We start from the raw sequence: 25,408 nt of genomic DNA on the forward strand, positions 1-25,408 counted from the left end.
TTAAGCTTAATTATAGCTGTAAAAGTTGCATATGGCTGTAAAGAATATTCTCCAGAGTAATCTCATTAAAATCTCTGTTTTTAGAATAAGTACACGACTACCAGATAAACATAACTTAAAAAAGACTCAGGTCATTTTTTATTAAATACCTAACCTGTAATTTCAATAGAGATAAATAATGCAAACTTGAAAAGAAGGAAGGTGAATTACATCCACTTTTTCAGAGCAGCTTTCACTGTCACACGTGCCAGGTAATACAACACTAACTTAGCAGTTACAAAAGATTACTCTACTGAAAGTTTAAGGTAACTGAAAGGTTAAGTGAAGACAACTTAGATGTATATCCTCATATATTCATGCATGTTACGTGTCATTTCTAAATCAGTTATTTGCTTTATTACTTAAAAGGTATGCAGAAATTTAATGCCATACCACACATTTCAGCGACTTCATCAGAATTATCTCCACAGTCATCTTCTCCATCGCAAACCCAAAAATGCAGTTTGCAGAGGGAATTGTTGCACAAGAACTCATCAGCTCTACATATACTACCCCCTGGGGAGAAATAAAGAGGTCAGAAATAAAGAAACAAAGAAACAAAAGCCAGTTCTTGACAAAATTAGTAGAAACATTTACATAAACTATCTGTAGAGAACAGCACATGTAGCACAGCTAAATGAATTAAATATCAAATGTAAGAGCTGAAGAGGCAAAATCTTAGTTGATCACACGTTACTTTCATTCTCTTTTCATAACTGTTTTATTAAGAAAATTCACCCTGATTTTTCAATCCAGTGTTGTTTCATGTGAATGTCTGCTGCTCTACCAACTTTTACTCTCATTCTCTGAGATATGCACTGCTTTAAGAAGAGACAAAGTGATGGCTGTCCTTTAGCTATAAGGTATGAACAATTTCTTCTGTGGACCGTGAGACCTGACCAGGCTTATAGCAACCCCATCAACTGTAAACCCTGTTATTAGGAAGACCTAGATTTAGGCACAGAGTAGATGACCTCTACTAGTATACTCTTTTTCAACTTCTGAAATTACCAATTAGGATCTTTAGTATAAATACGGAACACATAACAAAATAGTTTTGTCTGTGTAACTTTGGTATTGATTGAAATATCCAACAAAATATAACTGAAGGCAAGAGAAAATGTTTTCAGTGTTCAAGCTATTAAATTGGTTGAAGTTGGAATCAGTTTTAAGATGTGCAGCAGTAATAAGATATTTTGTCTCAAGGATGCTATGACTAAATTTTACCACCAACAACCAATGAAATTATGGAAACTTCTTAAAGTTCTTCTTTTTTTTTTCCTGATAAAAATATTCATTTTTCTGGTATAGATTCTGTTCCTGGAGAAGGATGGAAGGAGAAAAAAAACACAAAAAAACCCCTTCTTTCAGAAGAGGAGGTTGTGAAATTTTATATCATAGCACCAAATCTCTCTGTTTCTTTACTCAGCACATTACATTTCCTCTGGGTCCATTACAGAAGTTCAAGTTCCTGTGGCTTTCCACTTTTTCATTCAAGGCCATGTTCACATCTTCCCATAGTCAAAATAATGCTTTATTCCTCTATAAATGCTTCAGAACAGGTTGAATTTTATTTTTTCAGAACACTAATTTGCATGAAATACCTACTGTGTAAGAGGATTTTGGGAACCCTCACACTATGTTACTGAGTACAATTAACTCCTATTGTAGGAAATATTATCATCATTCACAGAAAAATACATACAACTCCAGTATTTTATAATTACAAAAGACATGACTTTAAACAATTGTTTAATCAATGTGGAAAAAATACTAGTTGGATAATAGGTTTTAAAAAAAGTGATAATTAAAACATGCACAGTGGGCTACAGATAACTACTGTGGAAATCATTTAAAATGCTGTAGAGTAAAACTCCATTTGTGTTCGCTGTATTTCTAAAGAAGAAAAAATTAGTTATCAGTGAGATAAACTGGCATTTGTTTTATGTGACTGCTCTGCCCTCTATAATTATTTTACAGAATAGATTTCTCTAAGGGAAATCATAATTGTGACAGAAATGCAAAGTATTACAACAATAAGCAACAAGGCACAAGGCTTCTTATTGAATTATAAGTAATTTGCAGCTCACAGAAGCTCCATTATGCCATCCAAAGAATAATGTAGACTTCAGATTAAATAAGCATGTCACTACTTATTTACAGTTCATTGTTCTTAAAGATTCGTGGTTAACATATTTTTAAAAAGCAGGTTCAAATGCACTAAGAGTTGTTGATTTCTTTCCTGAACAGTTAACATTTTTGTTGATCTGTCTTCTTAATACAGTTATATGACACCTTTAGTGTCTGAACATGTCTAAATTTCTCCAATTTCTGGTCTCTCAGACAAATGTAATTATCCCATGTAAACTCTTCCACCCCACGGTAACTGTTGCTGCTCAGCAGATTTACAACATGATAACATGATGTTTTGCTCTGCAACTGCTTGCATCATCTAATTATTATTACTTACTATTGTACTGCATAGAATATATTTACATTCATAATTCTTGATGTCTAATTCACAGAACTAGGCTCATTTGTAAGAAGATTAAAACAAATATCAAGAATAATAAGCCAACAATCTGACAAAGAGCTAAGTAAAATTTTTAATTTCTTAAAAGTTTCTTTGACAGAGAAGTTCTGTCTTTCCTATAGTTGATAAGGTGCTACATGTACCTAGTGATATGGCTAGTAGGAATAGCTGTAAGACTAGAGAAAACAGCCTCAAGTTGTGCCAGAGGAGTTTCAGGTTGTTCATTAGAAGAAATTTCTTATCTGAAAGAGTGGTCAGGCACTAGAATGGGCTGCCCAGGGAGGTGGTGGAGTCACTGTCCCTGGAGGTGTTCAAGAAATGTTTAGATGTTGTAGCAAGGGGCATAGTTAGTGAGGAAATATTGGTGGTAGGTGGATAATTTCTCCAGTAATATTTAATTGCTTACATTTGTGCATTTCCATGTGCATATAACTATATGTATACAAATATATATGAATACATAGTGGAAAAGATATATTAGAACAAGACTGCTGAAATTTCAACAGCATTGGGAATTAGACTGAAACATGTATTTCTCAATAACATTTGGAATCTTAGTCATAAGCATAGAGTTTGTGTGAATCAATTTATGTGCACAGTTCTGTGCTCTGAGTAGAATTTGACTTGAGGCCTCATATTCATGTTAGATGTAGAATTTTGTGTACATGGAACTAAAAAGAAAATTGGGATTTTATGCTTATTTATTTAAAGGTTTATAATGATATTTCATAGCATTCTAATTATTATTGCTCACAAGACCATTTTAAATAACAACATTACAGCATTCCAGTAATACTGGATGTATTGCTGATTTCTTTGATGGAACAATACAATACCACTAAGAACACAACCTTGGACACAGTCTTCTTCATCACTACCATCCACACAGTCATGGATTCCATCACAAAGCCATCTGACAGGGACACAGTAGGCCTTATTTTTGCATCGAAACTGATCTTCTTTACATTCCGTTACACAATCCATCTATGAATACAGAAGAGAACTAATTAATAATAAACAAAAACAATAACATAATAAAATGTGACACATAATTTTCCAAGCTGAAAATTCCCTGAAACAAACTGCCCCAGAATGGTATACAGGTGTTGACTCAGGGGAAACAAATTGTTCTTCTGTAAACAGATGTAATCCAATGTGAGTACCACAATGTGAGTACCACAGAAACCAAATCATGGGGCTAAGTTATCTGAAGGGATTTGCCTGATGACAGAAACAGCAACAAAAAACCAACCCAAAATTCCAACCAAATAGTTAAAAATTAACATCAGAGAACAGAAGGAAAAGCATCACAAATTGCTCAGTTACCTCATCGGATCCATCAGCACAGTCATACTCTCCATTACATTTCAAAGATGCTGAAATACAGCCTCCACTTGCACAGATGTATTCACTTGCAGAGCAGGTTGGAGATGCTGGTTATAAACCCATATTTTAGCATTAGAAAAAGACAACTTATGTGTAAGCTGCTTTATAACTTCATGTCTTTATCTCCTTTACGATAGCAAGCAAAACTGTATTGGTAGATGATAAGCTTTTCCAGTCTTTCATAAACTACAATGAATCCATCAATGAAACCAAATTCACATCCTAAGTGAAGTGTGTAACAATAGTAAAAGGTTATGAATATTTTATCACTAGGAAATTTCTTTATTTGTTTCCCTTATGCTTGGTAACAATGGAAAATAGTATATTTAAAAACAAAACAAAACAACAAACAAACAAAAAAAACACCTTAGTCAAAATTGGCTTAGTGTTTTCCTAAGATATAGTAAGTGCTTATAATTAAACAAACTTAATCTGTATTAAACCACAATTTTGTGAAAAATGCACGATTACAATTTAAATAGACATATATTAATCATTATTTAAAATATAGATAGACATTTCTATCAGAGAAGAAAACAGGGGACTTATGAAGTCTATAGCAAATGTTGTACTGATGTAGAGAATGCTTACCAAAACTTGGTAAATATAAATAACACATTTTCCAAGATACAAACAATGGACTAAAATAAAGGACCTTATGAATGAACACCACAAAAAGTCTCCTGACACTCTCAGATCATACCAAGTAATACTGTTTTTTTTTTGTTTTGTTTTGTTTTTTGGTTTTTTTTTTTCAGAGAAGAATTCTACAAGCTGAGTTATATTTCAATTTAATTAAATACCATTTTTCGCAACAATTGTTTGGCTATACACAGCTTTACAAATTTAAAAGAAGAAAGTATATCTCAATTTACTTTTTTAAAAAATACCTGGTTCACAATTTTTTTCATCATCCCCAAGTTTGCAGTCTTCATGACCATCACATTTCCATTTTGCTGATATGCACTGACCATTGGAACACTGGAACTGATCTCTTGAACAGCCTGTTTCACAGTACCTCTGTTACAACAAAAACAGTGTATGTTCAAGATCAAGTACTTAATATAAACATGGTTAAATATTTAACAAACCAGAAAAGTTACAGCCCGCACCACTACAACTTCACACTATGAAATATGTCTGTGTCTTATAAAATAAAATAGCTTTCCAGGTTTGATTTACTATTTGTGACTTGAACCCTTTTAAGTAAGCGGGCAGCATGTGAATTCCAACACTGGCAGAAAAGGAAAACACAAAACAAAACAAAAACCAAAAGTTACATAAAGGAACTGAGAAAGAACAGAACAAATATCAAGAGAGCCTTTGCTACTCAAGCAACAGCCCATGTTTTCTCAACAAAACCCATAAACCAATACACTGCTTGTTCAGAAGGCAAAGGTTCCCCAATGAGGGCACAAAATATACAAAAGATAGAAAGAGAACTTGATCACCAAAAGGTATAGACAGACTACTGAAGAATGACTTGAATTTAAATCTTGCTCTCTTTTTGGGTTAACTAATACAGTAAATTTGATTTTAATTTAGTGAAGACATATATCTGTATGACACATGAACTCAAATTTGCATTCCCACTTATATAGTCATATGTAGGAAATTCATTCTCAATCAATCTAAACCTAACAGTTTTCTCAAATATTTCCCCTGGAAGAAGCCTACCTCATCTGAGCCATCTGGACAGTCATAGTCTCCATCACACCAGAATCTTGCTGAAACACAGTCTCCATTTGCACAAAGAAAGTCTTTCAAATTGCACGTTTGAGGCTCTGAACAAAGAAGAGTAACAAGCCTAGGTTTATTAGCATTTCCATAAAAATAGCTCATACAGGAATACCCCAAACAGTCAATCAATGAATTACTACAACAAAGGCAAAATCATTAACCCTCAAATTCTATGAACTTTTTTTTTTTTCCTGTAGGATTTTGCTTCACTATATTTTACAACTAAATTTCATTTGTATATTATAAGCCATTCATGAAAATACTTTCATTTCATTTGGCAGATTTCTTTACAAAATTGTATAAGACTGAATAAATATTAATTATTTCAGTGTAGGTATGTTATGACAAATTTAGTGAGATAGATACCACAGAGTAGAAATTTGTTTTGCACCTGTTAGTGTCCAATGTGATTGGAATTAAATTAACCCTTGACTTTCAATTAAATGGCCTGTAACATATATGCGCATCAAGAAATAGCTTCCCTTGTGCTATGCACATTCAGGGGAACAGCTTTGAGATGATAAACAGAAAACCAGAGAAGGAAGGTTTGAAGTTTCAAGTCAAATAATTCAGCTTTCCAGCAATTAACTATGGGATGAAGCATGACAATAATGCTGGCTTAAACACTGACAGAATTATTAGAGGCTTAACAGAAAGGGAATATGATGAAGTGCAAAAGTCAACAGACAGCATGCATTCATAAAACAGCTGACTTTTCTACACTGTCAGTATTGAAAACAGAAAAAGGTAAAAATAAGGGAACAATGAAATTATAAAGTAATTTCAGGGAAAAGAAAAAGGAGAGTTTTATTTATAATAAAATATTTATTTATATTCATAAAAAAGAATCTAAGGAGCTTACATACAGACAAGTGACACTGTATATTGGAAGTTAAGTGGGTTATTTTGAGATGAAATTATACATTCTTCTATTCCCTGGGAAGAACCAAAACACAGGGAAGATGGAAGTCATTACAGAAGGTGGAAGAGAAGAGCAGACAAAACTAATCTGAGATATAGGCAAAGCAAACAGGAGAAGGTGGCTGCAGGGAGTGCTGGAGTAATCCTAAGAAAGCGAGACTGGCTGTTTTAGCCCTTTTACTTCATTGAGCGCATAGCTCTGCATCTTTCCTTCTATTACCATAAAAACTTTGGACAAGAGTGGAATCAAAGAGGAATCAGACCGAAATATTCTCCCAAGAGAATATTATGTACTTTCCTCTTGAGAGTTAGTAAAAAGCTAGTAAGAGGCCTAAATGGCATGTCCTATGAGGAGAGGATGAGAACACTTGGGTTGTATGGTCTGTGGAAAGGAGTCTGAGAGAAGACCTCATTCCTCCTTAATAATGACCCAAGGAGAGGAAGTAGAGAAAAGGAGGTGCCAGTCTCTGATCTCTCTAATAACTGACATCAGGACATGCAGGATCTGTGCAGAGTCAGGGGATGTTCAGTCCAAGCATTAGGAAATACTTTATTTACTGTAAAGGTGGTAAAATACTGAAAGAGACTTTAATCAAATCAAAGGTTAATATTTATATGGATTCCTCGATTTTAGATTTTTTCTCAAAGCAAAAGCTCATTGTATAGATGTTAGCAAATCACTGACTCAATTCTTTTTTCTGGCAGCAGTCCAGGAAGAGGTATTTTTAAAATGTATTCAATGATATAAGGGAAATAATTTGTGGAAAAAACAATTCACATGGAAATAAACATGTGTCATGTTTTCACCGTGATTTGCAAAATATGAGCAAATACTACTTCTATACTGTTAATCAATTATTTATAAACAGGGATTTGATTCTGCAAAAATGAAAACAATGAGGTAACTTCTCATTTCTCTGTTTGCAAGAAATCTTTCTTCTGCTATTGGAATACTTCTCTGTGATTTACATATGCGCAGAGGAGAGAACTTTTCCATGAATGGTCAAGTTAATGAAAGGAAAATTTATAGGTCTCTGTACAACCAATAAAAGTTAGCATCTTTCAGCTTCTGCTTTATAAAAACACAAACTCTTTCCTGAGAAAAGCATTTGTATGTAATTATAAAGAATTCTATTAGAAATACAGCACATAAAATGATCTCTCTTCATAATTTAAAATCTGAAAATAACCGATAGTGATGACACACTTGTCAACTAGAATGGTAGAAAGAATGGGATCTGAGAAGAAAGATTCAAAATCGTTTCATATTTGTGGTTCAATCTTGTATAATAAGCATGGAAATCACATTAAACCATGAATTTAAAGTATTTTATTAGGCATCTGAGCTATTATGCACAACTAGGAGAGAAGAACACATTTTTCTTAAAATAGGATATCAAGTTCAAACTTATAGTGTTGTGTCTACCTGTATTTGTGCAGGTTAAACACATCTTTGTCTATCATTGAAATCTAGCTGCTCTTGGAAAACCAACATGGGGCATGGTTGTATTTGTACCAAGTCAGCTGAGCCTGAAGCAGTGTAAATGATGCAGAGAACTTATAGCACTGTCCGCTAGAGATCTGTCTACTGAAGATGACATTGAGACATTCCAGCTCTTCCAGCCTAGTTTCATTCAATACACTAGTGTAAATGTGTTCACTTAGACATTAAATAATTGCTAGTTCTCATTTCCTTTAGAATACAAAGTTATCCAAGGACAAAATTAACTAATTTGTTTTCTTGACACCTTCTAAGAGCTACAAAGCACTGAGAAGATATTTCCACACTGATTAAATGCATGTCTTCCTGCAGCATTATTATACTTGCTTTGCTTCAGTGTTTACAGTATATTATATATGTTTTTAAGTACATTCAGTACAACATTACTGGTGTCTTTTTTTTGAGCAGGGATAAGACAGTCATTACAATGAAATTCTCCATTTTGAAAGTTCCCTGAAATAAAATACTTTTTTTGCCTAATATCTTCTGAAAAAAAAAAATAAATAAATAAAAATATCCAGACAACCCTGAAAGAAAATTCCCCCTCCAAAAAGACAATTATTAACAGAGTTAAAAATACATTCTACTTTAAATAGTGCTCTCAGTAGGGACCTTTAACCTCCCCAGTACCATAGAAGATCTTGGATTGGAAGGGAACTCAGGGACCATCAAGTTTTAACCCTTCTGATGCTGGGCTGCAAACCCCTACATTTAATATTAGACCAGGCTGCCTGGGGCTCCATCCAACCTGGCCTTGGGATGGAGGGGTGGGGGTGAGGGGTCAGGGTGGAGGGTTCAAATGGCAGTCCTCTACTCATTTTCTGTCCATTTCATGTTTTATATTATGAGACAAATACAGTGAAAGAGCAACAAAGCCAGGGGAAACTATGCCAGATACAAAGCCATAACAGACACAGCTGTTTTTACTATAGCACTAATAATTTTTCACACCCATATACTTCCAAAATACATTTTTTCACCATTGCTCATTTCATCAAATAATTATTTGTACTTGAAAAGAAATTATATGCCTTAATAAAAATATTTGAGCTAAATTTCTGAAATTAGGTGAATTCATTCTGTGTTTTTGAGAAACAATTCATTTTCTCACACAAACCTCTTTGTAAATGCATGCATGCTATGAACTACTTTTAATGTGCAATGCAATTCATTTTGTCAAATTCTTTGGAAGCTTTAATTTCATATATATATGTTTTATTACACATTATAAAAGACCACACAACCTACCAAGACGTTTTTTACTTCTAGTTTGAATGACTCAATAATGGTATGTATTATCCCAGTGCTACTGAAATAGTGAAGTTTACAACTGTACCAGCATACTGTATTTAATTTAGACAGTAGAATAAAGGGTCTCAAAAGTTGAGAAGTAAAGCACGTATTTGACAAGCAAAGAAAAACAAATACTAAGCAGTAAACATGAAGTACAACTCATCACTCTGTAGAGATCTGTTTAATGCTTATTTATATTTTAAGGTTTGTTCTCAGAATTGAAGTAATTGAAGCAACTTAAATTTGTTGCACAGGCTTCAGCTGAGTACTCTCAGATCTCTCATCCTATGCACTACAGTTAGCTACAGACTTGATCTGAAAGTTTAGAGAATAGCAATGAATACAATATATAAGTTAATTACAGACATGAACACAAAGATAGATAGGAAATTGAAAAAGAAATTGATGAATGATTACTCCTCCATTATCTGAACACTTGTTTGTATAATTTTATTCCATGACAACCTAATATTTAAGGAAGAGACTTAATCCCACTGCACAGATGGTATATTTCAAAGCAAGGTGTTTCATGCTTACATCGCAGACAGTAGTAATGTTTAGGAAAGGTTTCTTTCTTTCTCAAAATTTTCAACTAATCATTTGGGTTAACCCTGCTATAGGGAAACCACATCTCCTTTGATGTCTTACACAATTGCAAAAATAACTTATTGTTGTTTATAAAAGAAAAAAAAAATCTGTGTTTCCTAAGTAAAATCTCCTACAAAGCTAAGAAAGCTTTTGTGCATCATCAGCACCCTCCTCCCTGGCTCCCTCCTGCCCATGTTAAACAATACAAGGCTGATAGCAATTATCCAGTCAGATGACATTTTTTCCTTTAGATGAAGCTCTTGCATATGAAAACCATGATACAAATGCTTTCACTAACTCACAGAGTTTTCTAACAGATTGTGATCAAAAGGCATACAAATCTACATAAACTTTAAAGGTAAACAAGCTTGCCTTCAGACTCCCTGTACCTCTGGACACCATGTGTTGAATTTGTGAAAGGGGCAGACAGCACAAGAATTCATTAAGCATTCTGAGTGATTACCTCAAAGATGTCAAACACACCCTAAGGATATACAATCAGGACAGTGCATTAAAGATTACCTATACTAAAAGACATTAAATTTCTTAGATTTCAAAGAACAAAAGAAAAGATTATTTGAAATTTGTAGTCAGCTGAGCAGAAGACACTTCAAAAATACTGATGGAATTTTCCTTTGGATGTGTTTTATAAAAAGGATGATTATAATATGAAGGGAACAATTATGAGTGTGTCATTTCTACCTCAGGACCAGATCTAAATGAACACACTGGAAGTGGTATTTCAGAGACTTATTATGCACTGAGGTTACTCATGGGTAGGAGAGTACCAGATTAGCCAATGTACTTTCAATAACAAGGTCTGCTTTTTATTTAGGTGTTACAGAAATGGATTTCTGAAGGCATAAAACATAAGTCACCAAAGGAATATAAATAAAGCAATTGCAATCCAAAAGTGTTCTTAAAAAGCATTTCTGACTGGATATGTTTCATTATTTTTATCTGGATAAGAAGGCTGAGATATGAGATGAGCTCTATGACAAAGGTAAACTGATTTGGGCACTATTCATTGCGAGTTCATCAGGTTACCGAAACATCATAGGTCAGACATTTTTTCATCTCTATCATGCAGGAAGAAACCATACATATTCAGTTTATTAGAAGAAAAGTCTCTTGTGTTGCTAAACTGACTACTTGTTGAAATATGCATTTAGGTAAAAGTTACTTACTACAGTTTTCTTCATCAGAATTATCACCGCAATCATTTTGGCTGTCACATCTCCAATGATCTGGAATACAGTTGTTGTTCTTGCACTGGAATTCATGAGGCCCACATGTTTTTTTGTCTGCAATTAGGAGAAATATCATTTATATCAGTGCAAAGTCAGAAATTGAAAGACTGAAGAGTGACACTATGGCATTGCAGGACACATTTCCAAAGAAGCCACTGAAATACTTGAAAAGTTACTTTCGATAATTGTTTTTTTCCCTCAAACCACATCCTTTAAGAATAACATAACATAACAGACACATCAAACATGATGATAAAATAAAACAGACACTGTTAAAACTGTAATTTAATGAGAAAGGGGAAATTCAAAAGGACGTACACATTAGCTTGGATAGGTTAACATTAGTGCACTGAATCTCTAAAGCTGCACTGACTTTTCCTTGAATTTTCCAATATGATTGCCCTGCAAAATATCAGATCACAGAAACCTATAATAGCATTTTTTACAAAGGTACAGTATACATATTTCTCAACTTCCATGCTTACATGTAACAATTTAAGACTACTGGTATCTAACAGAAAATTTTGCTTTGTACTTTCACTTTGCGGAGTCTCAGACTGAAAGTTTGACTTCATAGAGGAAAATGCATATAAAATATGCTTTAATATATATAAAAGCATATATAAAAGTATATAATGCTGATCTGTGGTTAACTTTTGTCATGTGGTAAATTCTTAGTGAACATTCTGGTTTACACAGCAAAGTACCGTAAGCAAAGCCTTTCAGAGAAGTGTGAACATTCTGAACCACTCCATCTGCCTTTGTATTATTTATTATTTATTTATTTTAAAAGAACTTTATTTATATAAAGTTTCAATGACATATTTAAAATTACATTGCTGCTATGATGATATTTCAATTTCCTAAAATTCCATTTTGCTATTTAAAACATCACAGTTCAGGCTTCCTGTTGTTATACTGACATCAAGGTAAGTTCTAATAGTTGACAGAATGAGGGACTGAAATAGAAGCTTAAGTCAACCTGTTTTCTCTGCCTTTGAAAAAGAAAAGAGAAGTATGTTGTCTGATGCTATGGCCCAAACTGCTGATGCTGTGTCTTGTTTTAGGTGTGGCTTTTGAATACCAAATTGATTGAGGCAAATACTAGCGTGGGTCTATACACTCACAAATCTGGTAATTAAAGTACTCCCTTTTGCGTTTGTTCCTAATTCTCTGCCAAGATCACATTTATTAGCAGTTTCCTCACCAGATACTTTATCCTATGATGTTTCTCAAGATGACAAAAATAATCCAGAGATAATCAATGATATTTCATAGAATAATAGCATTATAGAATGTTCCAAGTTGGAAGCGACCCACAATGGTCATTGAGTCCAACCACTGGATCCATAAAGGACCACCCAAAAATCAGACCATCTGCCTGAGCATGCTGTCCAAACACTTCCTGAACTCCAGCAGGCTTGGGGCTGTGAAAATTTCCCCAGGGAGCAGGATTTCAATTATGACATTTCAAATAATTGCATTGGCAAGCACTTACAGAACATTTAACAAAAGAAAGCATAAAAATAACAATAAAATATAAACTTATTGTACTTGCTTTTGTTGCTTTGCAAATGTGGTTTACCATCCTATACCAGTCCTGAGCATTAAAATATTTCTAGTGAACTCTATAGTCCGAAATTAACATAACGCTGCCAACAAAATTAGTCCTAAAGGCTAATCACAGATGATATTCTATTTAGCTTCTACAGTGAATATTGAGATCTAATCAGGTAAAGACAGAACACAGAACATTATTTTCAACTACCTGCTAGGTTGAAGACAACACACAAGATTTCCTTACTCTTCCTAAAGCATACTAAATCTATTTTGTTGCATTTCCTCTGTATTGTACATAAATGTACACTGATGGAGAAAGTTTGGCTTTCTTAAAAAACAAACAAGCAAGCAAAAAAGTCTGTGTATTCTAAATGTATGATTGTCCCTTGAATATTAATCTTCCCTCTTACTCTATTTGTAATAAATATAAAGAACTATTTAATTCTTTCCATCCACAAAATATACACACATATATATTTTTCCTATGGATCTTTTTTTTCCATCACTTGACAACTCTGAAAGCTTTATTTGTCCTTGAGGTTAACTCTGATCTCTCACAGTAGGCTTACAGTTGACATGCCTAGCAGACTAGGATTTGCTTGTCTTCTACACCATTCTTCAGATTAATGAGAGCTCAAGAAAATGGTTAGACAGTAGAACTAAGACATAACAAAGACAAATTTTTGAGAGTTTCATAACAAATGCCTGATTTTTTGGAAACATATATTCAACTCAAAATAAACAGGTAAAGAGCTTATTTTTTGTATTGTGGAATCCTGAAAGATACACCCACATTTTGTCATGGCTGTCTTCAAACACTAAACCACTTTCCAATTTTCTTACAGTGAAACTCCACTGAAATGTGGAAGTAGATATACAAATTATACAGTGAAAATAAAAGTCACAGTTACTTAATTTTCACATACCTATCTCAAATAATAATTGACAGAGATTAAGTCATTTTTGGATAAAAATGAAATTAATATTAAATAAAAAGAAAAAGGAGAAAACAGTCATTGAAAAATTATTCTGGTAAATATCTAAAATACATAAGCTTTAAAACAAACTGTAGCTTCTGAAGTCTGAACACAGCTTTCTTCATATTCTAACCCCCCAAAAGGGACTTTTGTGATGAAAAGTATCAAAGCTCTGAGTTAAATATTGTCCAGCTAATTAAAATAAGGCATTAAATTATAGCAAAAAGCATGCATTAGGTCTAATGTTCTTTGAAAAACACCATACATTCATTAAGACTTATTTAACTACTTTAATTGCCTCAGTTAGAAATGAACCATAAAAGACTAAATACGTACAGTATAGTTCAAACAAGTTCACACAATATTGTATCCCCATAACACATGGTAGCAAATATTTACAAAGGAAAATATGTATGACTATGGAGCACATAAGCAAAAAAGAAATTACCCTTTATGCAAAGTTTTGCAATGTAGGCATTTTAAATATGAACTATAAATTATAAGTTACTATTACCACCAGCATATGCAGATCTTTATTACAGCCTACTTGTAAATACAAAATTTAATTTTCTTGAAGTTTGTTCATAAAAATAACCATCTTTAATTATTAAAAAAATGTAGAAGAACAAATTGTGTTCAAACTACTGCTATAAAGGGGTGATTTAAACATATCTCAAACACTAAAATTACGGGAAAATTTTAAATGAGATTAAAGTCATCCTGTTTTGTTAATATCCTTAGTTAATAGTGCATAGCCATGAGTGGCGTGTAACGATTTATCCACATTCACTGCTTCTATTTTCTCCAACATAAAAACAGAAGGCGTTATAATCAACTAGTAAATCTGAAATAAAAACAGAGTTGGATTTTCAAAAAGGCAATTCATTTACTATGAAATGCCTTTACTACATTGCGTCTCTTTCTTACTCTGCAGCAAAATAAATAATGCACCTCTACTGAAATTATGGCGGACTAAAGGAAATTATGAAATCCTTCACTATTTATTAATCACAATAGCAATAAAATGTGGAATAAATTGGTGGAAACTTGGTAATTTTTCAGAAAAATAGAAAATGTCACTATATTCCAGATAAGAAATTAATTCGTAATTCCAGTCAATAATGTAAAAGTATTTAAGTTTATTTTAATGTCTATATTAAACTTATAATCATTAAAGATAACTTATGTGTTACTACCCAACAAGAACAGTAAGAGCCAGATAAAGCCATCACATCACACAGCTACCACCATAGATTGGAAGAGGACTCGTTAAGTGAAATCATAATTTCCCTTTACTACTTTTTGTAACATCAAACTATAGTCACATACTCAAAACAGTGATATATTCTAAACCAGAGACATACTCACCACAGTTAGCTTCATCCGATCCATCAGCACAGTCTGGGTCTTCATCGCATACCCAAAGTTTAGAAATGCAGTGTTTTGTTGTTTGACACTGGAAATGGTCTGGAGAACAACTGTTTTCAGCTTTAAAGAAGAAGGTTCTAAATTAAAGGTAGATAGTTCTGATCATGTTCAAAACATTTGCTTTCTAAGAAAAATAAAGGGTAAAAAACCCTTCAGAAATTAGATACCTGTCATCATTTAAGTTTCATTTAAGTCATCACTTAAGTCATTATTTAATTTGTACGAGAAAACATTTGGCCTATATTGTTCATAACATCAAAAAGAAGGCAAAATTATTTCATACATAATTTGAAATCCGACAAAAATTGATTTTATCAGAATATGAACTAAAATATTTAACTTTCTTAGGAGATAAGCTCATAAGGCCTAGATATTCATAGGATGGCTTGTGTTTGAAGAGACCACAAGGGTCATCAAGTTCCAACCCTTAATAGTGTGGTAAGGTGTTAAGTAAGAGAGAAATGAAAAATGTGTGTAACAAACCCTTCCATTCTCCATCCTATTCTGTGCCTTGGCAGCTGGGTTGATAGCAGAGATTCAGAACACTCAAGAGCTTGCATTATGCTCCTATACCTCCCACACTCCCTGAACAGTGCTGTGCTGTAGGCTCTGTTGCTCTGATTTCCTTTTATTTCTGTTTGCTAAAACTCATAGTTGTAAGGAGACCTTCAATATGTTATGTGTCCATTTTATACTGAAATAAGCAATCTCCCCTATCTTCTGCAGATGTTTACCTGTCCCTAATGATCCGATTTTTAAAGAAATGTAACACATAAATAAGCATATAATGCTATCTGTCAGAGGCTTGAGCTTTGCTGAGCTATTCGGAAGATGGACATCAAACATAATTAACAAAGTCTTTGTGCCCTTTGCAAGGAGGTGTTCTTTGAATGAATGCAATGTTTGAGACAGCTAATTCAGAAAACAGGACTAAAGTTAGAACAGCTGTAAATCTGAATAATGAACAGAATGAAAAATATCTCAAGACACAATACCTGCATCTTAACTCCAGAATGATCTAAAATACAAACTATTTAACAAATTTCACATTTAACTGAAAATATTTTCCTTAGTCACCTTTGTGAAATATGGAACAAAATCTGATTTACCACAAGATGAATAGGGTCTGTGTAAATGGCGATCAAGCAGCTTAGGTACATTAATGAAGTCCGTGCAGAAGGGGGAATTGAAAAAGTAGAAAACTACATCAATGAAAAAAATATAGAGAGAAGCTATAGGTCCACATAATTTTTAATAAAAGTAGAAAAATAAAGTAGAAAAGAGGGTTTTTTTTTCCTCCTGAAATATGTTGCTGCAAGGCATGGAAGATGAAAGCTTCAAGAAGATCAGTCATTTGTGAGGTGGTTAAGAGTAAAATTGATATTTCAGCCTAAGCTGAAATTAAATGCCTGAAATTAATTTGTTTACACACATTTTTGTAATAACTTTAAAAAATGAAGTTAATAAATGACATTTTACTTTGTCCTCTTGTATATAAAACATTGTATATCAAACAATCCAGTGAATTAGCTGCTTTGTGTGCTTCTCAAATTATTTTACAGAAAGGACATTTACATTATTTTACATATTTTATTTCATCCTTGTTTAAAATCGGCTACATATATCAGAACAAAATTCTCTAAACATTACTTACGACAATCTCTTTCATCTTCTTCATCGCCACAATCATCCTGTCCATTGCATCTCAGGTTTATTGGAATACATTTCTGATTCTTTGTGCATTTGAACTGCCCTGTCAGACACACATGTGTGTCTGGAAGGTAAAAGAATAAAAAATATTGACTTAAAAAGATGAAACATTGAAAATTAAAATCTAAGTAAAATACAAAATAATTTTCTTGGCAGAATGCAAATCACAGCATTTACAACAGAGTAGCATATCTATAATACAAATAAGCACCTACCACAGTTCAGTTCATCAGAATTATCCCCACAATCATTCTCTCCATCACAAATGAAGGCTGGAAGGGCACAAAGTCCAGTTCCACACTGAAAACGTCCTGGCTGACATCTGAATTCAGCTAGAAGAAAAGAAAACTGCTTATTAATAATGCCAAAGGAATGGCAAAGTGTCAATAATATAGCTCCTCCTCTACAGATCTAACAGAAGTATTTCTGAACATACACATTGAATAGCATTGCCTTAATCTAAGCCAGTAATAGTAAGGAAGATGCACGCATGGCTCTTCAAAATTAATTTCAAAGTCTGAGATTTAAAATTCACATAATTAAAGTTATATTTTACTAAATGTACAAGCCTGTGCTGGTAGATGTTTGCTGTTAGCTGCACATAAGCCTGGAGTTTAGGATAAAAAAAACCTTTCAGTTTAAATATGCATTTGATAAATTCACTATCTCAACTCTTGACATGTCCACCATTGCTTGTTCACATAGCCATTGCTGTTTGTGTGAGTGGACAATTATGCAATTCTATAGCTATATTTTCCTTAAATATTTACTTATCTGGAAGACTGTAAGGCATAGCAGAGTCTTCTGTGTATTTAAGCTTGAGGTAAGAATACAACAATATTTTGAATTAAATAGATTAAATATAATAGCATTAAAGCAGTTAACAACTGAGAAGGAAAACAGCATCAACAATTCTCTTTGGGAACTCAATATCCTAGACAGGTATTTTTCCAACTAACTTGACTCACAGAAGTCATCCTTTGGGATGCTGAAAACATCATCATAACTGACTTCCAGTTGTCTACAGTTCACTGGAGAAATACTACGGGAACCTGCTATTTGGACTACGGGAGGCTAAAGAGAAAGATTCTGTATCTGCACAACTTTCATGATAGTGTGTCAAGGTTAGGTAGGCTGAGTGACAAATGATCACTACATAAAATTGTTCATATTGGAGTGGTGGGATTTAGCTCTTCAAATTATCCTTTGGAAATATTTATAGAAGTACAAAATGAAAATATATACATGTGAGACTTATAGGGAAAATGAAAATATTATTAGAAAGAATCTCATGGAGAACATTACTGTTGTTATTCTGGAAACTGCACTCGATAATGTGCAGCTAAACTTATATAACTGTAATAAAATAAAAGCCAGTGAGATTATAATACTACGATTCTTTCCCACATGCACACAAAAGAAGATCAAACAGGGTAGAACTATTTCTTAAAAGACAGGCAGGATGTTCTAAAATATAAAATCTTCAACAAAACTTGAAAAAGGGATGAAGAAAAGGATTAAAACATGAAAAAACTTCTAATTTTATCTTTTTAACGGATATATTAAAAGCTCAGTAAACATTAGTTAATGTAAATATTTACATGATGACAGACAAGACACTGCCCTCTGTAAATCTTACAGGGACCAAGGAAATACATAATGCAAACAAAAAATTCTTCTAACTTCTGTAAAGCAGTATGTTTGTTTCAGGCTCTACTGACAAAAATGGGTTCCAGATTTAGAATACACTTACGGCACTCCTCAGGCTCATCAGAGCCATCTCCACAGTCATCAACAGTGTCACATTTCCACCAGAATGGAATACATTTGTCAGTTTTGCAACGGAACTGTAAAAGGAGAGAAAGAAGGAAGAAAGGTATCAATAATACTTTTTTTTTTGCCCCACCCCCCAAAAAAAACCCCAAACTGTAAGAAATTAAGTGATTGTGTTATTGTTCCACTAATTATCTACGTGTTTTGATTTTATAACACCTTTTTTTTTTTTAATTATCTTTTTTTGAGATGCAGTACACTGTGTCTTCAGCCAACAGAAGTCACTATATTTCTAATGACTTTAGTACACTCACTAGTAAGTCCACTAATAAAAACCAATTCATTGAATCTTCATGCATTCCATGCCTTGATCCGTTAAGGTCTTACTCAGAACAACCATTTAAACACTGTAGAGCTGTTCATCTGCTCTACAAAGGAAATTCACCTTGCACACACAGTTCAATATTTTAATTGAAGCAATTGCTAAGCAATTGCACATCCTACCATTTTCATTGCAGCTACTGGATTGTTTCTACTGTAACTGTTACTTATCTACCTACTGGATTGAGCTCCACTTTTTCTAATTGTTTGATGGTTGCTCATTTATGTTTACTTTCAGATCAATTTGTAATTCTATCATGAATTTTATATAAATGCATTTTCAAAGTGATTTTGATAAATTTATTAGCTTTATCCATGCTAATGACTGGAAGAAACATTCACATTTAGAAGAGAACAAGCTCTACACTCTAGGAGAAAAAAAAAAGGTAATTGCAATTTTATTTTCAACACATAATCACGAAGATGAAACAATGTCAATACATCCAACAGTTATCTAGTGTTCAGCCCCTTTGACAAGAGCTTTAATATTCCACGGACACCAGCACTTATTCAAAAAGCAGGTGAAAATACTGTAAAATGAATATACATATGCACTTACCTGACTGGCAGTGCAGTTTGATAAGCATGTCCTGTTATCTGCAGCAAGGTAAAAGTTAGTGGGACAGGCACATGTATGCATCTTACCAGGGGCTAAAAGGCACAAATGACTGCAACCACCATTGTTTACTGTGCACAGATGTTTAGACACTGTGGACAGAATAGGAAAAGAATATCAGAGTGTATACTGTTTACTTCTGAGTATCTGCTTCATATAAGATAATTACATTACACACAATAGTTTTACAATGGAATGTCTTATAACAAAATCCCTTTCTTTTTGCCTTTAAGCTATTCTTTTCTTCCATGTGTAGCAATTATTACAAAGGAGGTACATTCAGTAAAGAAAAAAAAAAAAAAAAAAAAAGAGGAAGAAAAAAGAACATTAAAAAAGATATGTAACAATGAGACAAAATAAAATAAAAAATCAGCTAATTTGGGTCAAGTGCCAGACTGCATTCACCTAGAATTCCAATAGGTGGACATTACATCGGATGCAACCTTAACGCATACACTCTCAGACATTATCTCAGTCTCAGGCTTCTAAAAAATAGTATTCTGTATTATTAACACTGTTCCTACTTCTGCAATAATAATGCCAAATGTCTTCATGACACACAGTTCTGATCTTTTAAACTGGTAACCTGGACTCTAACACAGCTTTACAGTTCTGTAATTCCAGTCAGTATCTATAAAACTCATAGTGTATCTCACCACTGAACAAGCCATAAAGCATTTATTTTATAACAGATATACTTACAACATTAACCACAGATTTATATTTTTTAAAAGTTCACTCAAAGACACCTAAAATTCAAAATAATACAGAAAAAAATAAATCACTGGTGATAAATCACCTTCAGTTAATTCAGCAACTGGCTTCTACGGGAAAAACATCAATTTGCTGAACAGAAAATGTGGAATAATTACCATCAGGCTGCCTGTAAGAATGATACACCTGTATATCAGTTATGGTATGCCAGGAGTTAATCAGTGACAGTCTGTCTAATCCAGAGGTTTTGTGGGCACGGTTGAGTGATTTGGTTTTCCCATCTGTCCAGTAGATGTAGTCTTCAAACAATGTTAGTGCAATCACCCCTGGAATATCTTGATTAGGGACTGTAAAAAGAAACGCTGAGATTAATGTTCACTCTTGGAAGACTGCCAAGTAAAATATTCTATACTGCATGGGTTGACAGATACAACTGCTACACAATGTCTGGAGAATAACTGTCATAACAGTGTGTCAAGATTAAAATGTTCTTTATTACCAGTTATGAGAAAGATGAATGGGGATATGCGAGCCCTGTTTGCTTGGAATCAGTCAGCCCAATCATTGTTAAGGAAATATAAGCATTGCAGTTAACAAAAATCACCTCCAGATTCTAAACCAATCAGCTGTCAAGTTTTAAAGTAGGATAAAACCCAAGTATAACTTAACCCACTCTTTACAGAAGATGAGAAGTTATAAAACACAATGTATATATCTACAGATGCATTGCATTTGATAATATTTAAGACAACTACTAACATTTCATTGTGGGGAAACATGCTGACAAGTGAAACAGCATTCCATTAAGCATAACAGTAAGAGGGTTTACCGCTTATTCCTAATAGAAATAAGCATACAATTAAAAGAATACATAAAGTGCTAATACACTTTATCACATAATTACAATATTACAAAACAATAAGTCAACATCATTTTGGCAAGGAAGAAAGGACAAAAGGAAACCTTGCTTCTTAGACCACAGATTATTTTTTTCCCTTCTTGTATGATCGCACGTGCCTTAACCATCCAACAGAAAGAACAGGATTTATTTATTTTTTAAAGGAGCTTCACGAAAAAGCTGAAAAATTAGCCAAAGTGCAATCTACATGTTTATCACCTAATTACATCAGCTGTTTGCATATTGATTTTATCCCTACTCTGCTCTGGAGTAAACTATGTAACTCTCTTGGTGGGGTAGAATTATCTTCAGATTAGACAGAAAAATACATCTTCATGGTATGGCATATAACAGTATGGTATATCCAGCAACAAAACCAGTGGAAAAAACATGCAACTCCGCATCTAGGCACAACTCAGACTAAGAAGTCAAATGTTGATCATTAATGTTCTTTGTGTTATTTCATTTAATGCAAGATTTTTTCACTTAAGATTTTCTTTGAAGCTTCTAGAGAGATTCTTCAAGCTTTGCATATATCTTTATAATGCTGAGTGAAGCTTATTGCTGTTCTGGCAGAGGGACATGTCGCTAGTTTTAAATTAAAAAGTGAATGATGTTTAAAGTGCCTCAGCATAATTATTAATTGGGAATACTAATTATCATATCCTATGCTTACTACCAGATTACTGTAATTAATTAAGGAAGTGCAGAATTTACACATTCATTTGGATGAAGGAAATTATAACTCTGAAGGATGAGTTCATCAAAACCTGTGTGTACGCATGCTATGTGGAAGAAATGACTTTTGCTTTCAATCACTATCTAGTAAGAAGAATTGGACTACTCTATGGCCACTCTCCTCAGGCAGTTACTTCACTTAAATTATGTAAAATTTATGTAAAACTCCACCCCAACTGAAACTAAGAACTAAGAAACTAACTTTCCTAATTCTTCTTCCTACCATAGCCTTGTCCTCCATTATGGATAGGCGAGCCCCTTGCAGTCTTCCGTTTTTCTAACACCCTTTCTTCCTCCATTCTCTGCTGCGATTTGTTCTTATACATAAATAGTATACTCTTTTACACGAGGAAAGCACTATTAAACCCAAAAAGTGTTTGATCAAACAGTTAAAGGAAGATGAGAAGTTTCATGAGGAATGGAAGCCAGTAAAGATAAGGAATGCACAGACCTATCTGAGTTGGAAAAAAGAACAGGAAGAAAGAATATAGGCAGTTATTAAAAGGTAAAAGGGGGAAGACTGCAGCACATCAAAAGTAGTGGAAAATAAAAATGGTTAGATAGTTGAATACAAACGAAGATGATAATAGATAGCATACTAAAGGGAGACAAAGTGTTGCATGAACTTAAGGGAAGAGCCACATAACTCCAGAAGAGGGAATACATATCTGTAGTCATGTGAGAAACATACATATACTTAAAAAGCAGATATTCCTCTCACACTATACATTAAATTTTGACTCAGGGATACAAGCTGTTATGCTCTAAGTTGTATAGATGATGAAAATGTCGCTTTTTGGCTTGCTTGAATTGCATATATAAAAATACTCCAAAAATATAAATGGTAAACATAGAAATGTATGTATTATTTCAGAGTCAAAAACCATACTATCTGGGATTTTTAACTACAAAATTCAATATAGCCATACAGAAGCACAGACATTATTAGTAATTGCCCATTAATTTCTGAATGTGTATATAGAAAAAATATTTTCAGAGGTTTATAATGGAATGAAATTTGGGCAAATCACCACAAGAACAGCTGAAGTTACAGAACTGTTGACAAATCAAACAGGCCTGCAAAAACAGGAAAATGTAGAACGTTAGGGTAGTGCAATTGCATGAATTGAATGTAAGGGAATCTGTCACTTTTCCTGAGTAACAGTAAGGTTAAGTAAAAAGAATAGTGTATATAAAAATAATCAGATTTAGGAAGATGCATGAATTGGAGAATTTTATCTGAACAATTATGAATGCTAAATATATAATCAAATAGCAGATGTCAAACAATTATAACTGTGCTAATATCAGATGCAGCTCTGATGAGCAGCACCACAGATGCCAAAAAAAAAAGCTGGAAAAAAAAAAGAGCTGCAATATTGGAACTAGTGTTTATCTGTCATATTAGGTTAAAAGCTTTGTTTTTAGACTTTCCTAATTTTTCATCTATGAAAACTGCGGTTTAAATCTGGAAGGCATTTAGTTCTCTCATCTGTTTCATTACCTTTGCATGAGGACATATCCATGAATAGCTGGATTCACCTGCTATTAAACTCAGATGGCACAGTCTAGAATCAGACGTAAACATTCTCTTTTTACCTATGAGGACTGCAATTAGCAATTCTTGAAATTACAGATGCTAAAAAGAAATAAAAGAGCACTCTCATCACCAAATGCCTTTTAATCATTACTTTCAAGTATTACTTCAGAACAATTGTGAACACCCAGGTAGAAGCCAATTCTGAAGAACTTTTCAAAATAACATGCTAGAGAAAAGCTTCTCTCTGATAACTATATTGCAGTTAACAACATTCACTTCCAAGTTTTCAGTTTGTTTAAAGGTTGAGCAAGTCTTAATTTTTATGCCCCTCTATGATGAAGCAATGAAGTGGTAAAACTTTTGCTTTAAGAATATAAAACATGGATCAACAAGATGCTGTCAAATTCTAATCTTAGCTCAGAGGAGTTTTTGTACTTTCTCAGCCAGACTATCAAACTCCATTTCTGTAGTGTCATTACACTGAAATTCTTGTCTTCTAATAGTGAAACTGGAAAACAGTAGGCATCTCTGCATATTGAGACCTTGGAAGGATAGAAAAACCTGAATGAGGCAATCAGATAGCTAGGGAATGACAAAGCTTCTATCTCCTTGGGGCAAAGGGAACCAGAAGCAGCTGTTAAGGCTGACAAATTCTTGAATGCTTTTCTGTTTTTTCTTCAAGCTTACAGAAGTAAAACAGCTTAGTGCTTAGCCAGATTAGTGCTTCAATGCTTGCTTAATCATTTACTGTGCATAACATTTGTGACTAAGCTCTAAAGACTGTTTACATAATCACGCATTAAACTTCAAATAGATAAGCAAGGTCATTTCTGCCCCTAGTGCCAATAAGAGCTACCCAGTAGGGTAAGATTTCTGGCCTAGTTAGTATGTCTTCCAAGTTCTTACTAGGACTCCCTTGACAATTACAAAAGCTCACTTCTCTATTGAAATGCTGAGAAATTTTACAAAAGAAAAGCAGCAGATATTCTCTTTCCCTGAGAAAGAAAAAGATCTTGTAAAACAATGTCACAAATAAAAGCCTAAATTTCCAAAATACAAGTGAAGAGCATTTGCATGCAAAAACAGCCTTTAGCTTAACATACAGTGTATCAAAAGATAGCCTAATATTTTCCTGTTTGTCCCTAAGAAGCTTCCAGCGCAAAGCGCTTAAAACTGCAAACAGCTCTTTACAATATGTGTTAAGATTCCATCACAAGATTCATTTTGTGGATCTTGTGGAGTCACTGTGACATTTTCCTCACACACTTTGTAATGAGCAGTTTAAGAACAAATCAACATATTCCCAGAACGACAACAAAACGAACAAAAAACCTGACATGAAGATAGCTATATCCTCAAAAGTTAAAGAAAACGGTAGGAAAAAACACCCAGCAACTTAGCTTACAATAACTGGCACTTCAGACTGTATTGCTTACACTATCCATTTAGACTTTGATCAGCTCTATGAGCATCTATTTGTGCTCATCGTACCAGTGCCTTTATTCTTCTTCTGCATTTGAAGGTATGGAGGATAGAAAAAGCTTAAGCATCCATTAGTTCACTTTCACAATAAAAAGTACTTCAGAATGACAGAAGAAAAACAGACTATGAAATCCACATGACCAGTGTGTCTTCAAGGAAGACAGTCATCGCAAGACATGAAATCCATCTTCCTTATTTAAGTGCTAACTGACATCAATTACAGTTTATCATATTAAAAAAGCTGGAAAGGATCATTATGTTTTACTTCCTTAAAAAAAAAAAAAAAAAGACATTAACTTGATCTCTCAAATACTATTATTTTTAAAAAGGATATGGGAGA

At 33.5% G+C, this 25,408-nt stretch overlaps 1 protein-coding gene across 8 annotated transcripts in view; it reads right to left on the reverse strand.

The window, feature by feature from the left end:
• Nucleotides 1–25,408, reverse strand: part of LRP1B (LDL receptor related protein 1B) — a 547,576-nt gene that overhangs the window by 50,891 nt on the left and 471,277 nt on the right. For all 8 annotated transcript variants that reach the window (XM_015869154.2, XM_015869156.2, XM_015869155.2 and 5 more), the window contains 12 exons: nt 20,569–20,757; nt 19,640–19,788; nt 18,680–18,773; nt 17,142–17,258; nt 16,871–16,990; nt 15,157–15,276; nt 11,189–11,305; nt 5,636–5,742; nt 4,849–4,978; nt 3,899–4,005; nt 3,424–3,556; nt 433–555 (listed from right to left, as the gene is read on the reverse strand). In XM_015869154.2, coding sequence (XP_015724640.1) covers nt 433–555; nt 3,424–3,556; nt 3,899–4,005; nt 4,849–4,978; nt 5,636–5,742; nt 11,189–11,305; nt 15,157–15,276; nt 16,871–16,990; nt 17,142–17,258; nt 18,680–18,773; nt 19,640–19,788; nt 20,569–20,757 — 1,506 coding nt within the window. The remainder of the gene's footprint in view (nt 1–432; nt 556–3,423; nt 3,557–3,898; nt 4,006–4,848; nt 4,979–5,635; nt 5,743–11,188; nt 11,306–15,156; nt 15,277–16,870; nt 16,991–17,141; nt 17,259–18,679; nt 18,774–19,639; nt 19,789–20,568; nt 20,758–25,408) is intronic.

Source organism: Coturnix japonica, chromosome 7 (genome assembly GCF_001577835.2).
Source record: "Coturnix japonica isolate 7356 chromosome 7, Coturnix japonica 2.1, whole genome shotgun sequence".
In the NCBI taxonomy this organism is placed as follows: Eukaryota; Metazoa; Chordata; class Aves; order Galliformes; family Phasianidae; genus Coturnix; species Coturnix japonica.